Source organism: Onychostoma macrolepis, chromosome 15 (assembly GCF_012432095.1).
Source record: "Onychostoma macrolepis isolate SWU-2019 chromosome 15, ASM1243209v1, whole genome shotgun sequence".
In the NCBI taxonomy this organism is placed as follows: Eukaryota; Metazoa; Chordata; class Actinopteri; order Cypriniformes; family Cyprinidae; genus Onychostoma; species Onychostoma macrolepis.
In genome coordinates, this window is record NC_081169.1 from 9395648 (window position 1) to 9410861 (window position 15214).

At 37.1% G+C, this 15214-nt stretch overlaps 1 protein-coding gene across 1 annotated transcript in view; it reads left to right on the forward strand.

The window, feature by feature from the left end:
- The window catches only part of gbe1b (glucan (1,4-alpha-), branching enzyme 1b), a 154430-nt gene that overhangs the window by 38270 nt on the left and 100946 nt on the right, over positions 1–15214 (forward strand). The window contains exons 6-7 of the mRNA XM_058745129.1: positions 4417–4507; positions 11362–11571. Coding sequence (XP_058601112.1) covers positions 4417–4507; positions 11362–11571 — 301 coding nt within the window. The remainder of the gene's footprint in view (positions 1–4416; positions 4508–11361; positions 11572–15214) is intronic.

Genomic DNA, 15214 nt, shown 5'->3' on the forward strand with positions numbered 1-15214 from the left:
TTAGCCTGGAGAGAGGTTATGTTCTACCTGCCAACATTCCTTCTTCATCACAAAGTATCTGAGCTGCAGTGGTGCTTAACCTCACAGACCTGCCGCATTGATGATGAGCCACTGGCCTTGGTGCCAATGTTCTGGGGAGGCTGCTCTCTCAACCAAGCCCCTTTCTGCAAGTCAACACCCTGTTTACAGGCTTTAGCCGCCATGTGGAGTGCTCATTAGTGCTGTCGTGGATGAGGGCTGGTGTTTGAGTGCTTCAATGTGTTTTGGAGATGCAGGGGGTATTTTCAAGTATTTACCAGGCACAGAAGATGAGGTTTAGAAGCCTGTGGATTTGAGATTGAGGTGATGTGACCGTTAGAGAGATAGTTTGCCAAATTTGAAAATTTTGTCCGTGGAACATAAAAGATGAATTTTTGAAAATGTCCTGGTCAGTTTTTCTATTTTAAGAATGTGAATGGGGACACTCTCTCTCAGATACCAAAATGACAAAACATGATAAATGCATCATAATGTGATTATATTCAAAGCCATATAATAGCTTTATGTGATAAACAAGTGGGAACTACTGAGAATCTTCTGGAGAGCCTAATAATATGATTTATTGGTCTGTTTATGACCAAATTTAGATAGTTCACAAAACCACTCTAAACCAGACTGATCTGGTTTTTGAGTTTCATTAGTGAATAATGACTTCAATTGAGGATGTTCTTCTATTATGACTGCTAATTGACCTATCGGTAAGCCCCGCCCCCCTTAGTTACTGTTGCTCCCTCGGACAAACAAACAGAGTTGCTCACTGTCTTTCAATGACAGCTACAGTGTGAAAACCTTGTCCCAATTTTGGACACAAAAGGCCACCAAATTATAAATGGGAATTATAAAATATTTAAAACATAAATCTAGTGGGTAACTCGAAGCAAGGGTTTACAGATCACAATGCAAACGGGAGAAGTCTCGTATTACGGTTGGTAATCACAATCGCGGATGACAACATGCAGGATCAACATTGTTCATGTATCGCGGGGTACGATTAAATTTATGTATGTTACATTTAACCAGTTTAATATGGAGAGGCACTGAAATGTCGACCTTGGTTTGTGTGTTTTTGATCTACACTGTATAAGACACGAGAACAGTCCGCTATTTAAGTTTGTACGTTAGCATGGACTCACGAACTTTAACGTTAGCTAGTTTTAGCCAGAGATGCCTTGCTAAAGCACAAGATAACATTAACGTTCTGCTTGAGCAGATGAAAACTGTAACTTGTGTATGACAACCAGAAAATGAACGTTTTTGTCTTCATTTGTATTGGGGTGAATACTTAGGGACATTTTGCTCTGTTTTGTTTGGATTCAGGAAATGTAATAAAATAAATTATATTTCCCATCCTCTCAGGATACCTGGAATCAGTGTTACAAGTACTCCAGGCACATCGTTTTTCCGTTTTTTGAAGCATAAACCCCATAAAACCGAGGCGAGCTTCGGATCTTCCAATGTTTTCTTTATGGCGCTGAAACCTACAGATGTCCGAGTTCCACTCCCCGTGCAACTGATACTCGACTGCCATTGGCTAGTCTGCGTTTGAGGGGAGGGGCTTACCGATAGGTCAATTGCATGGATAAGAGTGACCAGCACATTGTTTAACATTTCTCCTTTAGTGTATCACTCAAAAACAAAGATGTACAGGTTTGGAGTGAAATGATAGTAAATGATAACATCATTTTCATTTTTGGGTGAATGATCCCTTTAATAACAACCATTATCTTTTGCTTCTTGGATCCTGGACTCTGTTTTGAAACATTTATTGTTGACAGGAATATTTGTCAAGAGCTGCCTTGTGGTGTAGGCATAGGGCTGATATATTTTTTACAGCAGAAGTTCCAAACATTTATCGAGTCTGAATCCGTTGAAGTGCTTATAAAAGGAGTGTGCTTTTTTGGTGTTTGAATTAATTGGTAATTTTCTTCATTTCAGTATGAGTATTGAGTAGGTGGTGGCCTTATTAAATCAAAATTTCACTTTAACTAGAATATTACTGTTAGAACTGGAAAAAAAATCTTGCTAAGTATCTGGTTAATTGAACGGTACCTTTTTGTTTGTTTCATTTTTGTTTTGTTTTGTTTGCATTGGTCTTTCATTTTATTTATTTATTTAGGTTAGGGTCATTGACTAACATTTGTTTATTTTCTAATTTTATATGCATGTTTCCAACATTTGTCTGTCTGTCTGTCTGTCTGTCTAACACTAAAGAACTGGAAAATATCTTGCTAAGAATCTACTTTGTTTGCATTGGTCTTTTTTATTTTGTATTTTGTTGTTGGTTTATTTGTTGCTTAGTTTTTTTCTTTTGTAATGTGTTTTTTTGGGGGGCGGGGGGGTTGGTTTCTATTTTTTTATTTGTTTGTTTGTTTATTTAGGTTCTGTTTGATTTTTTTTTTTTTTTTTTGTTAAGGTCTTTGACTAAGATTTTTTTTATTTTCTCATTTTATATGTATATGTTTCCAACATTTATTTAGTTTGAAATGTATTTGTTTGTTTGTTTATATCTATCTGTTTATTTTCATTTAACTGACATTTTTATTTCAGGATGAGTTGGTGATGGCCTTATTAAATCAACATTTTAACTTTAGAACATAACTTTTAGAAGTAGACAATCATGGAAATATGGGATGTGCTCTTTTTGGAAAATGTACACATACCTCGTATGGGGCCACAGAGGCCCCTGAGGGGCCCCATCTATATGTAGGCACAGTGATTCTATAGAAATATCATGGCGGTGGGATCTTTTAGCATCTTAGAAACATGGGAATATTTGAAAACATTCAGACCCACTCCAACATTGTGCCTGTAAGTTGCACAGGCCCAGGCACCACTGAAGTTTTCCTCGAAAAATATGCAAAAATACTTTTTTATTGCTCATAGGCAAAACAGAAGTATGTGTGCCTGCATGTTTAGATTGAAAATGACCGTCTTCCCACATAAAGTCCTACGATGCCATTCACAGTAACAAATATTATGATAGAATAATTCATGCATATGTCCATGCACTAAACCAGTATGTTGTTGCATTGTATCTGTCGCTCCCTTGAGTTCTCATTGTTTTGTGGTAACCGGTTGCATTTCCTTAGACAATTGAGGTTCTGGCATCTAAAAAGCGTTGAAAAGTGCTCTGTATGTGTGTGTGTGTGTGTGCGTGCGTGTGTGTGTGTGCGCGCGTGCGCGTTCGCTCACGCATCGTTGGTGAGACGAGCCCCTGGCGCTGTCACACCTCATCAAAAATCCCCAAACTTTCTCTGAAGCAGGGCGAGGAAGATAGCTAGATAGATAGATAAATAAATAAACCAATCTGCTCAGAAAAAAACAATGTGAGACAAGCCTGGATCTCCCTCTTGAGTTCTTCCCATACAGATTCAAAGCCGTGTCAGTGCAGCTGCAGCCTGCGTGGGGAACCGAAACGCTGGTTTTGTGGCTGATCCGGACAGATAAGACTTGAGTATGACCTGATGAGTCATTCAGACGGGGCATCCCGGTGGACACTTTGTGTTCACATAAAAGACCAGCTTCTGTAGTGGACACTTACTGGTCAGAGCTGAAGGGGGAAGAAGGAAGATGTTTTGTTGGGTTTGACGGCCGTATTCATTGTACTGTGGTTGCTTGGGATTAACCTGAGTAGTGTTTTCATAATACGGTTTTCTGTGGCCTTGACAATTTATTATTTTTGCTTTGACTGTTGTATAATATCCTCTCGTTAATGAAAACAGATGTTTTGAAATTATGTGAAGACGTGGTTCTCTGCGTGGGCATTTGGTACACACTGCCGTGGGGACGACACAAATCAGCAGAACAGCAGAATTTGTACTTTTTTGCTACCACATGTTTGTTTTGCAGGAAAACAGTATAGCTAAAAGTCACAGCTAAAAGTTTGCTGTTGCTAAAAAACAGTTTTTAACAAATACATTTGGCATCTTAAAAGATTAGATTTGAAGCTTCTTTAAAAGAGTTATTGTTATTATTATTATTTTACTATTTTAATTACTGTTATATATTACAATATTATTTATTTTTAATATTTTAATAATAATAGTAGTAGTAGTACTACTACTACTACTACTACTACTACTAATAATAATACAAAATAACACTAATAAACAAAACCATAAGTTGTTACAGTATATACTGTATTACAGTACATGTTTTTTGAAGCAATATGACAGCTGAACAAAAAAAAAAATAACTGTATCTAGGTCATTGAGTCTATCTTTTTAGTTTTTATGGAAAAAAACCTACATGAACATTCTTCAAAATAGCTAATGTTCCACCAATGAAAGAAAGTCATATGGCGAGTAAATGACAGAATACTGATATTTGGCAAAGATCTGCTAATAAGCACTGCTGTTTTTATTGTCATACACACAGGTTATAACTGTATTCAACTGATGGCGATCATGGAGCATGCATACTACGCTAGCTTTGGTTACCAGGTCACCAGTTTCTTCGCAGCATCAAGGTAAATCTCTCTGAAACTGGACAATGTTTCATTATTTTAACATATTTTCTTTGTTTTCTGACTAACCAGGTAAACTAGTGAAATGCCTTGCAGTAATACTTGCTTCATATTGGCACATTCCTTGTACAACTGAATATTTATTGTGTCTCAGTTCTGTTGTATACACTCATTGCACTGCTTCAGGTTTACTTTTGTCTTTCATTATTATTTTTATGATCATGCATTTCCTTAATACAATATATGCACTGTCTATGGAGCGGACACAATTTACATTTGACTGCAGGCTGTATACAACTTTGTATGTGAAAAATGAAATCTTGAATCTTGTCTACTGTCGAGAGGCCATTCACAAAGAACGTGTTTTTGCATTTTGCTGTGTTTGACCATGTTTGACCATCGCAGTCGCGTCTCGCTTCTTTTGCAACATCTCATGCATGACACGACATTTCCCAAAACTCAGTGATCAAGTTGAAAAAAGTTCAACTTAAAAAAAAAAAAAAAGTTGTATCCTGGTGTGTCCTCTGCCAGTTATCTGTACAAAAACTCTGTTATGCTGCTTGATATTATAAACTTTTGATATTTTATTTTAATATATTATCGTACACTGTAAAAACAAATCTGTAGTTTTTACAAACAAATTTTGGCAGCTGTGGTTGCCAGAATAATTTTATAAAAAATACAGAAAAACTGTTTGTAAATTACAGTTTTATAATGTAAATTTTACAAAGAAATTTGAATGTAAACCAGTTAATTCAACAACACGCACTGCTATTAGAATCTGTTTTGTATCTTTAACATACTGACAACCACCATAATGATGCAGGTGGTAAAAGAGAAGAATAAAAACTCATCACAAGTAGAAGTATATACTAATATATGCAAGGCAAGGCAAGTGTATTTACATAAAAGGAAGTGTAATAGTCATTAAAAAATAATAATCACAACAATAAAAACAAGGAATTAAAAACATAATAATAATAATCACAACAATAAAAAATAGGAATTTAAAAAAAATGTATATAATAATAATCACAACAATTAAAACAAGGAATTTAAAAACAAACATTCTTAAGCTTTGTTCAAACTGTTCTGCTCTAAGTGAAAAAACCTTGCAAAACACCTAACTATTCCACTACTTCACCCCCTACTTACTTTGACCATCATAAACCAAACAAATAGAACTCAGAGGGTACACAGCTTGGTAAATCTTGGGTATCATCAGCATAGCTGTGATAGGCAATTTGGTTCTTTCTCATTATTTGACTTAGTGGAAGCATATACAGGCTAAACAAGAGCGGTGCAAGAATTGAGCCTTGTGGGACTCCACATGTCATGAATGTCCACTTAGACTTATGCTCTCCTATACTCACATAATAACCTCTCACTTCTAAGTATAACCTGAACTATTTGAGTACCATCCCAGAAAGCCCGACCCAGTTTTCCAGTCTCTCTAGAAGTATGTTATGATCGACAGTTTCAAATGCAGCACTAAGATCTAGTAGTACCAGCACTGATATTTTGCCAGAATAAGAATTAAAGCTAATATAATTTATTATCTTAATGAGTGCTGTCTCTGTGCTGTGATACCTTTAATTTTGTTAGGCCTGCTGGTTCAATGCTTAAATTTTTTTGCGATTTTAACTGTGAAAAAAAAAAAAAGTAACACACAATTGTGAAGTCATCTAATGCTGTTGCTGATGAACATGAACATGATGCAAGGCGACGACTGACTGTGTGATGGAGTCAATTAGAATACAGTTAAATGCCCCTAAAATTCAGGATATGAGGGCAAAAAATGCCCTGCATGGGTTTTTGTTGTGTACTTATATCATATGTTATAGTTTAGCAATATCACACAAGCAGGAGTGCAGTTTTTTCCAGAATATCTGCATGCTTGCCAATGTAGTAGTGATTTTATACAACAGTTCAAGAAACAAGTTAATCTTTACACACAATATTGTCAGTTTGCAAATACAAAACGAACCTACAGCATAACTCTTATGACTTTCTGAGCAACACACTTTACACTTTGAACAAATCAAGTGAGCCATTTATAAGCCGTCTTAATTTCTGAATGAATCAGCCATTTGAACGAAACAGTTGAATGAATGACTCGCTCATTCAATGACTTGCTGCCACCTACTGGTGGTTTTAGTGTCATATTTGGAGTATAATTTCTTTTTTTTTACGTCATATTTCATTATTCATGAAATAAGTGATTTGGTTGAAAAACATTTTTTTTTATGCTGGTTGAAAGTCTCTTCACATCCCGATAGCAATCACTAAGTGTTCTAAATGTATTTATATCGTCTCTGGAAGGCGTAGGACTATAAAATGTTTGTGCAATCACATCTTTGGTCCGAGGGCTACGATAGGCTGTCCTACCTGCCTGTATGTATTTGCATACCTCTGCACACCCCATCATCAGCACGTTCCATTACTCTACAGACCAAGCGAGAATGGAGGCTGTTATTATTGTAATATGTGTTTTGTACTGTAAATTTTTTCTCACATGAGGTAATCTGACAGTGTTGCAATCAACCCTCCACCAATGCTGTCTCTCATCGTGTCGCTGGTTAGCCTCTGATCTGCCGGAGTGCGTTAATGTGTTTTGGAGGAGGCGTGGCTTTGTGAATCACCCTGAAGACAGCTTTACTAACCATCAAGTAACTTACAGGGTTAGTTCACCCAAAAATTTAAATTCTGTCATTAATTGCTAAACCTCATGTCGTTCCAAACCCGTAAGACCTTCATTCATCTTCGGAACAGAAATTAAAATTTTTGATGGAATCTGAAAGCTCTCTGACCCACCATAGACAGCAAGGATATTACCACTATCAACGCACAGAAAGGTAGCAAGGACATCAGTAAAACAGTCCATGTGACATCAGGGGTTCAACTGTAATTTTACGAAGCCACATATTGTGCGCAAAGAAAACAATAATAACATAATTTCTCCCCAATTTACCGTCTTCCACCATGTTGGAGAGTACCCCAGAACGTAATCAGCGTTGTTTACGTTAAGTAGATGGTATGCGCATGCTGAATATAAACAACGCTCATTACGTTGATTATGTTCTGTGGTACTTTCCAACATGGCGGAAGATGGTAACTGAGGGAGAAGAATTGCAAATTAATGACAGAATTTTCATTTTGGGTGAACTATCCCTTTAATAAGTGGATGATCTGGAACACTAACTCTGTGAGCCAAAGTTAAAAAAAATGACCCTGAAAATCAACTCTAGGGTGCACTTGTTGACCCTCAATGAAAAAATGCTTTCCTGAGACCCATAACATGGTACAATTCACTAATTTTTATCTTCTTAATGTTCAAAATGAGGTAAATGTAACACCACTCAGTGAAAATGATAGGCGCACACACACCATGAGACTCTGTCCCACATCTGTGGCCCCAAATCACAGAGAGGCTCCTCTGACGGGGCCGATAATCTCCCTGTAAACACATTTGCAGTTAATCCTGTGGAGAGGTAGAGACCTCAGATAAAGGAAGACAGGCAGGAATTCTTTATTTATGTGCTTTATTCTGTCGCTCGCCCTTACCGGCTAGCGCTGAAGACAGCCTATAGCGCGAGTATAATGTATACAGAGTAATTTCACCCATGATTGATCTCCCTGAGCCGTTTAAAAAGTGCAAGGCCTGGATGCTAGGAAGGGGGCGGAGGCCGAGGGGAGGGGTATTGTTGTCACCCTGCATCACGTTTGCCGGGGGAAAGCGATATGATGATAGCTGGAGGACAGATGAAGCTTCTTGGAGCAATTACACGGAGGAGATACGTGAGGAAGTGCTGATGAAAACGCACCGCTCTCGCCCTTTGTTCTGCAAGGAGCAGTACGTCACCCCGAATGGAGGCTTTGACCTCTGCTCAGCCACCATGACGGTGTAAACGATCTGAGATTGATTTTTATTTACTGCCATATTTGTTTGTTTTTACACGGCAATTGGGCGGCACGGTTGATGTATTTGCACGTGTCGTTCTGCTGGCGCTGCTAAACACAGCTGTTGTGTAGAAGGGATTTTTCTGAGATAAACACATGCACACATACGTAATATGGCAGATCTGGGATGGTATCCAGAAGGTTTTAGGTTTGAATCCCACAAGTCCGATCCGCGAAGTATCGCCACTGCACCCCTTAAGGGGGACTATAATTGCTTTGTTTGTTTTAAGTGGATGAGCATGTCAACTTTTTGATTAGTGATTAGGTGTAACTGTTTAGAGTAATGGAAGATTGGACAGAAAAAATATATAGATAATAATAATATTTTTTATATATATATATATATATATATATATATATATATATATATATATATATTATTAGACATACTTAGAGGCTTTTGCATCTGAACTCTTCGTATATACACACTGAACAAAATTATTAACGCAACACTTTTGTTTTTTCTCCCATTTTTCATGAGCTGAACTCAAAGATCTAAGACTTTTTCTATGTACACAAAAGGCCTATTTCTCTCAAATATTGTTCACAAATCTGTCTAAATCTGTGTTAGTGAGCACTTCTCCTTTGCCGAGATACTCCATCCACCTCACAGGTGTGGCATATCAAGATGCTGATTAGACAGCATGATTATTGCACAGGTGTGCCTTAGGCTGACCACAATAAAAGCCCTTTCTGAAATGTGCAGTTTTATCACACAGCACAATGCCACAGATGTCGCAAGTTTTGAGGGAGCATGCAATTGGCATGCCGACTGCAGGAATGTCCACCAGAGCTGTTGCCCATGAATTGAATGTTCATTTCTCTACCATAAGCCGTCTCCAAAGGCATTTCAGAGAATTTGGCAGTACATCCAACCGGCCTCACAACCGCAGACCACGTGTAACCACACCAGCCCAGGACCTCCACATCCAGCATCTTCACCTCCAAGATTGTCTGAGACCAGCTGCTGCAAACCATCTCAGGGAAGCTCATCTGCATGTTCGTCGTCCTCATCGGGGTCTCGACCTGACTGCAGTTCGTCGTCGTAACCGACTTGCTCACATTCGATGGCGTCTGGCACTTTGGAGAGGTGTTCTCTTCACGGATGAATCCCGGTTTTCACTGTACAGGGCAGATGGCAGACAGCGTGTATGGCGTCATGTGGGTGAGCGGTTTGCTGATGTCAAAGTTGTGGATCGAGTGGCCCATGGTGGCGGTGGGGTTATGGTATGGGCAGGCGTATGTTATGGACAACGAACACAGGTGCATTTTATTGATGGCATTTTGAATGCACAGAGATACTGTGACGAGATCCTGAGGCCCATTGTTGTGCCATTCATCCAGGACCATCACCTCATGTTGCAAGGATCTGTACACGATTCCTGGAAGCTGAAAACATCTCAGTTCTTGCATGGCCAGCATACTCACCGGACATGTCACCCATTGATCATGTTTGGATGCTCTGGATCGGCGTATACGACAGCGTGTTCCAGTTCCTGTCAATATCCAGCAACATCCCACAGCCATTGAAGAGGAGTGGACCAACATTCCACAGGCCACAATCAACAACCTGATCAACTCTATGCGAAGGAGATGTGTTGCACTGCGTGAGGCAAATGGTGGTCACACCAGATACTGACTGGTTTTCGGACCCCCCTGGACCCCCCCAATACAGTAAAACTGCACATTTTAAGAGTGGCCTTTTATTGTGGCCAGCCTAAGGCACACCTGTGCAATAATCATGCTGTCTAATCAGCATCTTGATATGCCACACCTGTGAGGTGGATGGAGTATCTCGGCAAAGGAGAAGTGCTCACTAACGCAGATTTAGAAAGATTTGCGAACAATATTTGAGAGACATAGGCCTTTTATGTACATAGAAAAAAGTCTTAGATCTTTGAGTTCAGCTCATGAAAAATGGGGGCAAAAACAAAAGTGTTGCATTTATAATTTTGTTCAGTGTATATATGTGTAGTCCTTACTTTATATTAGTTTTCATTAGTTTTTACTTTGATTTTATCGTTTTATAACTTTTTTTTTTTAATACAGTATCTTGTAGTTTATTTTTGTTTTTTGTCAATTTTCATGTTGAAATTACAAATCTAAAATCATCACAAATATATTATTCTGTTTGGAAAAACTAAAATCCTTCCTTCCTTCCTAATTTAGCTACCATTTTCCTATTAAACACGTTTTTATTTTTATTTCTTAATAAACTTTTCAATTAGACATGATTATGGTTATTCAATTAGACAATTGTTATGCTATGTTATGTGAATATATTGTATTATATTAAGCAAGCTAAAGACCAAAGTTTATAAATATTTGAAATTATTTAAAAAAATATATATATATTATTATTTGTGTCTTTTAAACTATTTTGTATGTCTTTTAAAAGTTTTCAAAGTTATAAAATAAATCATATAGGCCTTAATTATTTAGTCTTTCTGCCTTTATTCAGATAGAACAAAAAGCAAAGCCTCTATAGAGGCCTATTTTATTATCTGTTTTGTTTATTCTTAAGTTTATTCTAAGTTCAGAACAAATGGCTTCTTAAGTTCTTTACGTATTTGTCTTGGTAAATCACCAAAACATTGGTAATCACAGTTTGCAATCGTCAGCCATCATGTAACTGTAAAGCCGACTCTAGCAATGTTTCACGTTCACATTTTCTTTAGCACATCTTGCAGCAAGCAGATGTTCTGTATTCTGAAATCATTGCATCTTGTGTTTTGTGATAAACTCTGAGAGATATCTCTATACTTTTGAAGGAATTGGTCTTAACAGTCAGGCTGCTGCTAGTTTCAAGCTTAACCCAAGACAAAGCACATGCAGCTTGACAGACAACCTCTGCCCAGACTGCTCTGATATCTGCCTTCAACTGTTCTTCTCTCCAGTCGTTTCGGCACCCCAGAGGAACTCAAGGAGCTGATTGACGTAGCTCATTCTCTGGGTATCATCGTCCTGCTCGATATGGTGCACAGCCACGCATCCAAGAACACAGAGGACGGGCTGAGCCGCTTTGACGGCTCTGACTCCTGTTTCTTCCACAGCGGGCCCCGTGGAGAACACAGCCTCTGGGACAGCAGACTCTTCAACTACTCTGGGTGAGACTCAAGTTTGTTTTTCACATTTCAAACACCCTGCGCTTCACGCTTCACGTAAGTTACACGGCTCTCTCATCATACAACACCTTTTGTAACACAGGCGCTCTTCTAAAATCTAGGCTGCGTTCCAAAACCTAGCGAGCTGCCTACGGAAGCACCATAGACACGCTTTCGACTGGAAGACTGTTCCGGTAATTATGCTGCCTTCGAAGATACCTTATTTTTTGCCAAATTGTTCTCCAGGGCTGAAGATCTCCCTTAGAAACTACAATTGAAATTTAGTTTTAACTGATACTTTACAAGAACTATAAAAGCATTTATGGTAAATTGTCTCTATACAAGCAAACAAATAACTCAATAATTTCTAAAGCATGCATTGCTGCACAGAAAAGGCAATTGCGAAATGACAAGCTTAGTGAAAAAATTGGTTGGAAATTGGTGGACAATTTTTTAACAAACCGTGGTAACACATTTTAACGGTCATCAGCATTGCAAATCCTGCAAAGATTTTATTTAAATTTTTTTGTATATTTTCAGTTTTTTAAGTATTGTATGTACGTTTATAATACTTTATTTTGTAGTACCTTTGCATCAAATTATAAAAACATTTCAGTGTTTATAGGAGTAAAGGTAAACTGCCGTAATCGATTTCTTTATTTTTTTTTTTCCTTGTGAAAACAGTACTGTGGAGTTTCTCTTTTTGTTATTTGAGCAAATGGGAACGCAAAACATATATTTGATGTAGTTTCCCATTCACCGCTGTAGATGTTTACCCAACTATGACGACTTCAGCTGCTGAGAAACCTAAAAATGTGAAAAAGATCCATGCAGGAGAAATGTTATAAATATTCGCCTAAAATGTATAATTGCAGAAAAAAATATATACGTTGCATTGAGCATTAATGAAGCAACAGATTTTGTGTGAAAATAAATCATTCAAGTTGTTTATTTTGTTTAAAAATCTTATAAATGTATGAGGTGGCAAGAAGGGGTAAAAGGCCCACGGTATTGATACAAATACTTCAGCTAAAATAATGTTTTTTAAAATAATGTCTACGTTAATACTTGTTCAAAACAATCAATTTAGCAAAGTTTGCGCTTTTTACCCCAAAAACCATACTTTTACATATTCTTTTGTTATTTAAAAACTGTTGCTTTAATTTTCTTAAAACTGAAAATCATAAGAAGACCTTTGTCTCAAAATATATGCATTAATCTTAGCGATTCTCATTTGCTACTTAAATCTACAACATTTTAAAAAACATAAAATAATTAGATCAAGTAAGCAAAGAATCAACTTTGCGCTGCTGCGCAAAGATCAGACAAATATGCTCGTGCATCTTGAAAAGCGGATGTTTTGGAAAGTGCTACGCCACTTTTTTGTGCCATCTAGTGGTTTAGATGAAAATAATATCAAAGGCGCCTTTAGCCCCGTTGTACCCTACTGGAGAAATTGCTTATAATTATTTGTATATATTATTCAGAAATTAAGTTGCTCTCTCCATGTTTGTGATTCTTTTATCTTATTTATTTATTTTTTCTCCTCTCAACGGCATAGGCAGCCAAGTTTTTTTGAAAGCCCCTTTTTCCTGTGGTGAAATATCCATTTAAGTGATTATTATTGTGTGAATCACTGAATAAGTTGTTAATTGTCAGTCTTTGTACACATTGAGCCACTCAATCTCATTTTGTCATTGTATGCATCTCACTGTTTGCTTTAGCATCTTATGCCTTAAATGCCACTTTTAAAAAGCTTCCGAGATCCCTGTTCATTCCCGTTGCATGTTTCAAAGCACTTATATGATAGAATTACATTAAATTGACAACACCAGTTATTTTGAATATTTTGCATATCCTTAATGTTTCTTTGCTCTAATGTCTAATTTTAACCACTCAAGTTTACTGTTCTGGAACTATGCGAGTTTATAAGTGTGTGTGTGTGTTTTTGAGTTGTGCTCACAGGTCATATCTCCATAATTAATAATGTGGCATGGAATTATGCTTCCATAATTAGTTCACCTCATCAGCACTTTTGTTTGCCCATAATCAAGCATTAGCATGTCCTTATCTCACGCAACGGAATATTCATGTAAAATACTTAAAGCTTTTAAAGATGCTTTCTGTTTATGAATAATCATTGCAGTATTTGCCTATTTAGACTCATTCATCTCTGAAAACAAAGGGACAATGCAAAAGCGCTAAGAGGCTTAGAAAAGCAGAACCCACAGTAGACCAAGTTGGAGGAACAGTTCTGTCATTATTTACTCACCCTCATGTCGCTCCAAACTCGCTAGACTTTCTTCCATCGAACACAAAAGCAGAACTTCCCGCTGCTTAAAATGGTTTGGAATGACATAAGAGTTAATATTGATGACTTTACATTTTAGGGTGAACTGTCCCTTTAAATTCCAAGAACGTGCCATTGTCACAGTAAGGCAAGTAGCTGGAACTTATATTTGACCTGGTCAGTTTTCCATGATTATAGCTAAAAATGCACTGCATTTCTGTAGCCATTAGGTTTTCATCACAACCATATGCCAGCTAATATGTTAATTTTCCTTTTCCCCCACTCTCGAACCCATACTGAGCGAGTCTTTAAATTGGAACACCTACTGTACTCTATTTGCCTCTGGCAGTATTCCCATAGCACTGTCTTGGGCTGACAGCAATTACTTCAATGTTGTATATGAAACCTTTCTGCCAAAGCGCAGTGTGAATTCTCCATCAATATGTCCTTCCTCATTGTTCACTCCCTTTGTCTCTGAAGTCTTGCATGTTAAATGTGCTATCTAAAATTCAACTAATCACTTTCAAAATGCAATAATTGCCACACTGGTTTATTCGAAATGATGTGCTCGGAATAAGAAATATTGGCCATTTCAAAACTGATCAGATACTTTTCTCACAGTATTCTTGTTGGTGAAATATTTTGAATCATCTTGACTTATTAATAATCACAATAAATAATTATTCTGCCTTGTAAAGGAGTTCAATAACCTAACTGAAGTTTTTTTTGTTTCCAAGCAACGGAAAGGTCTTGCATTAATATACAAGTAAACCCGAGTGTTCACATATCTGCTGTTTTAAGATTGATCTTTTGGAGAATATTGGACAGTAAGTAGTGTAGAGCAAGTACAGAGTAGAAAGGAAGCAACTGTTTGTTTACGTCGCGTAATTTAATTACAAAACAAATGTAACTGTAATCAGTTACTAAGAAAAAATGTGTAATTAAATGAGGTACTTATGAAAATGTTAACGATTACAAAAGGGGTTGCATATAATTTAAGGAATTTAGGACACGGAATAGGACCCATGTTTTTTCAGTAACTGTTTCCTATTTGGGTTTATGTATATGCATTTTTTTTTTTTTTTTTTTTTCAAGGCACTGTTAGATTCCAGTGTTTCCTGTCATATCTATGCAAAGATTTGATTTCAAAAATAGTATCATAGCTTTTAAACTATTTCTTATGATTTTAAATCTGTATTTAACCTCAAAATGATCTCGAAGTAAAAAGAGGTGCTAAAGTCTTTTGATTTTGTGGTGGCTGTACTTTAAAACTAAATTATTATAATCTTAATTCAAGTGATGGAGGATTTTGAAAGTCTGACGGTAATCAGTGTTGAGTTTTACTGTAAGGATAAC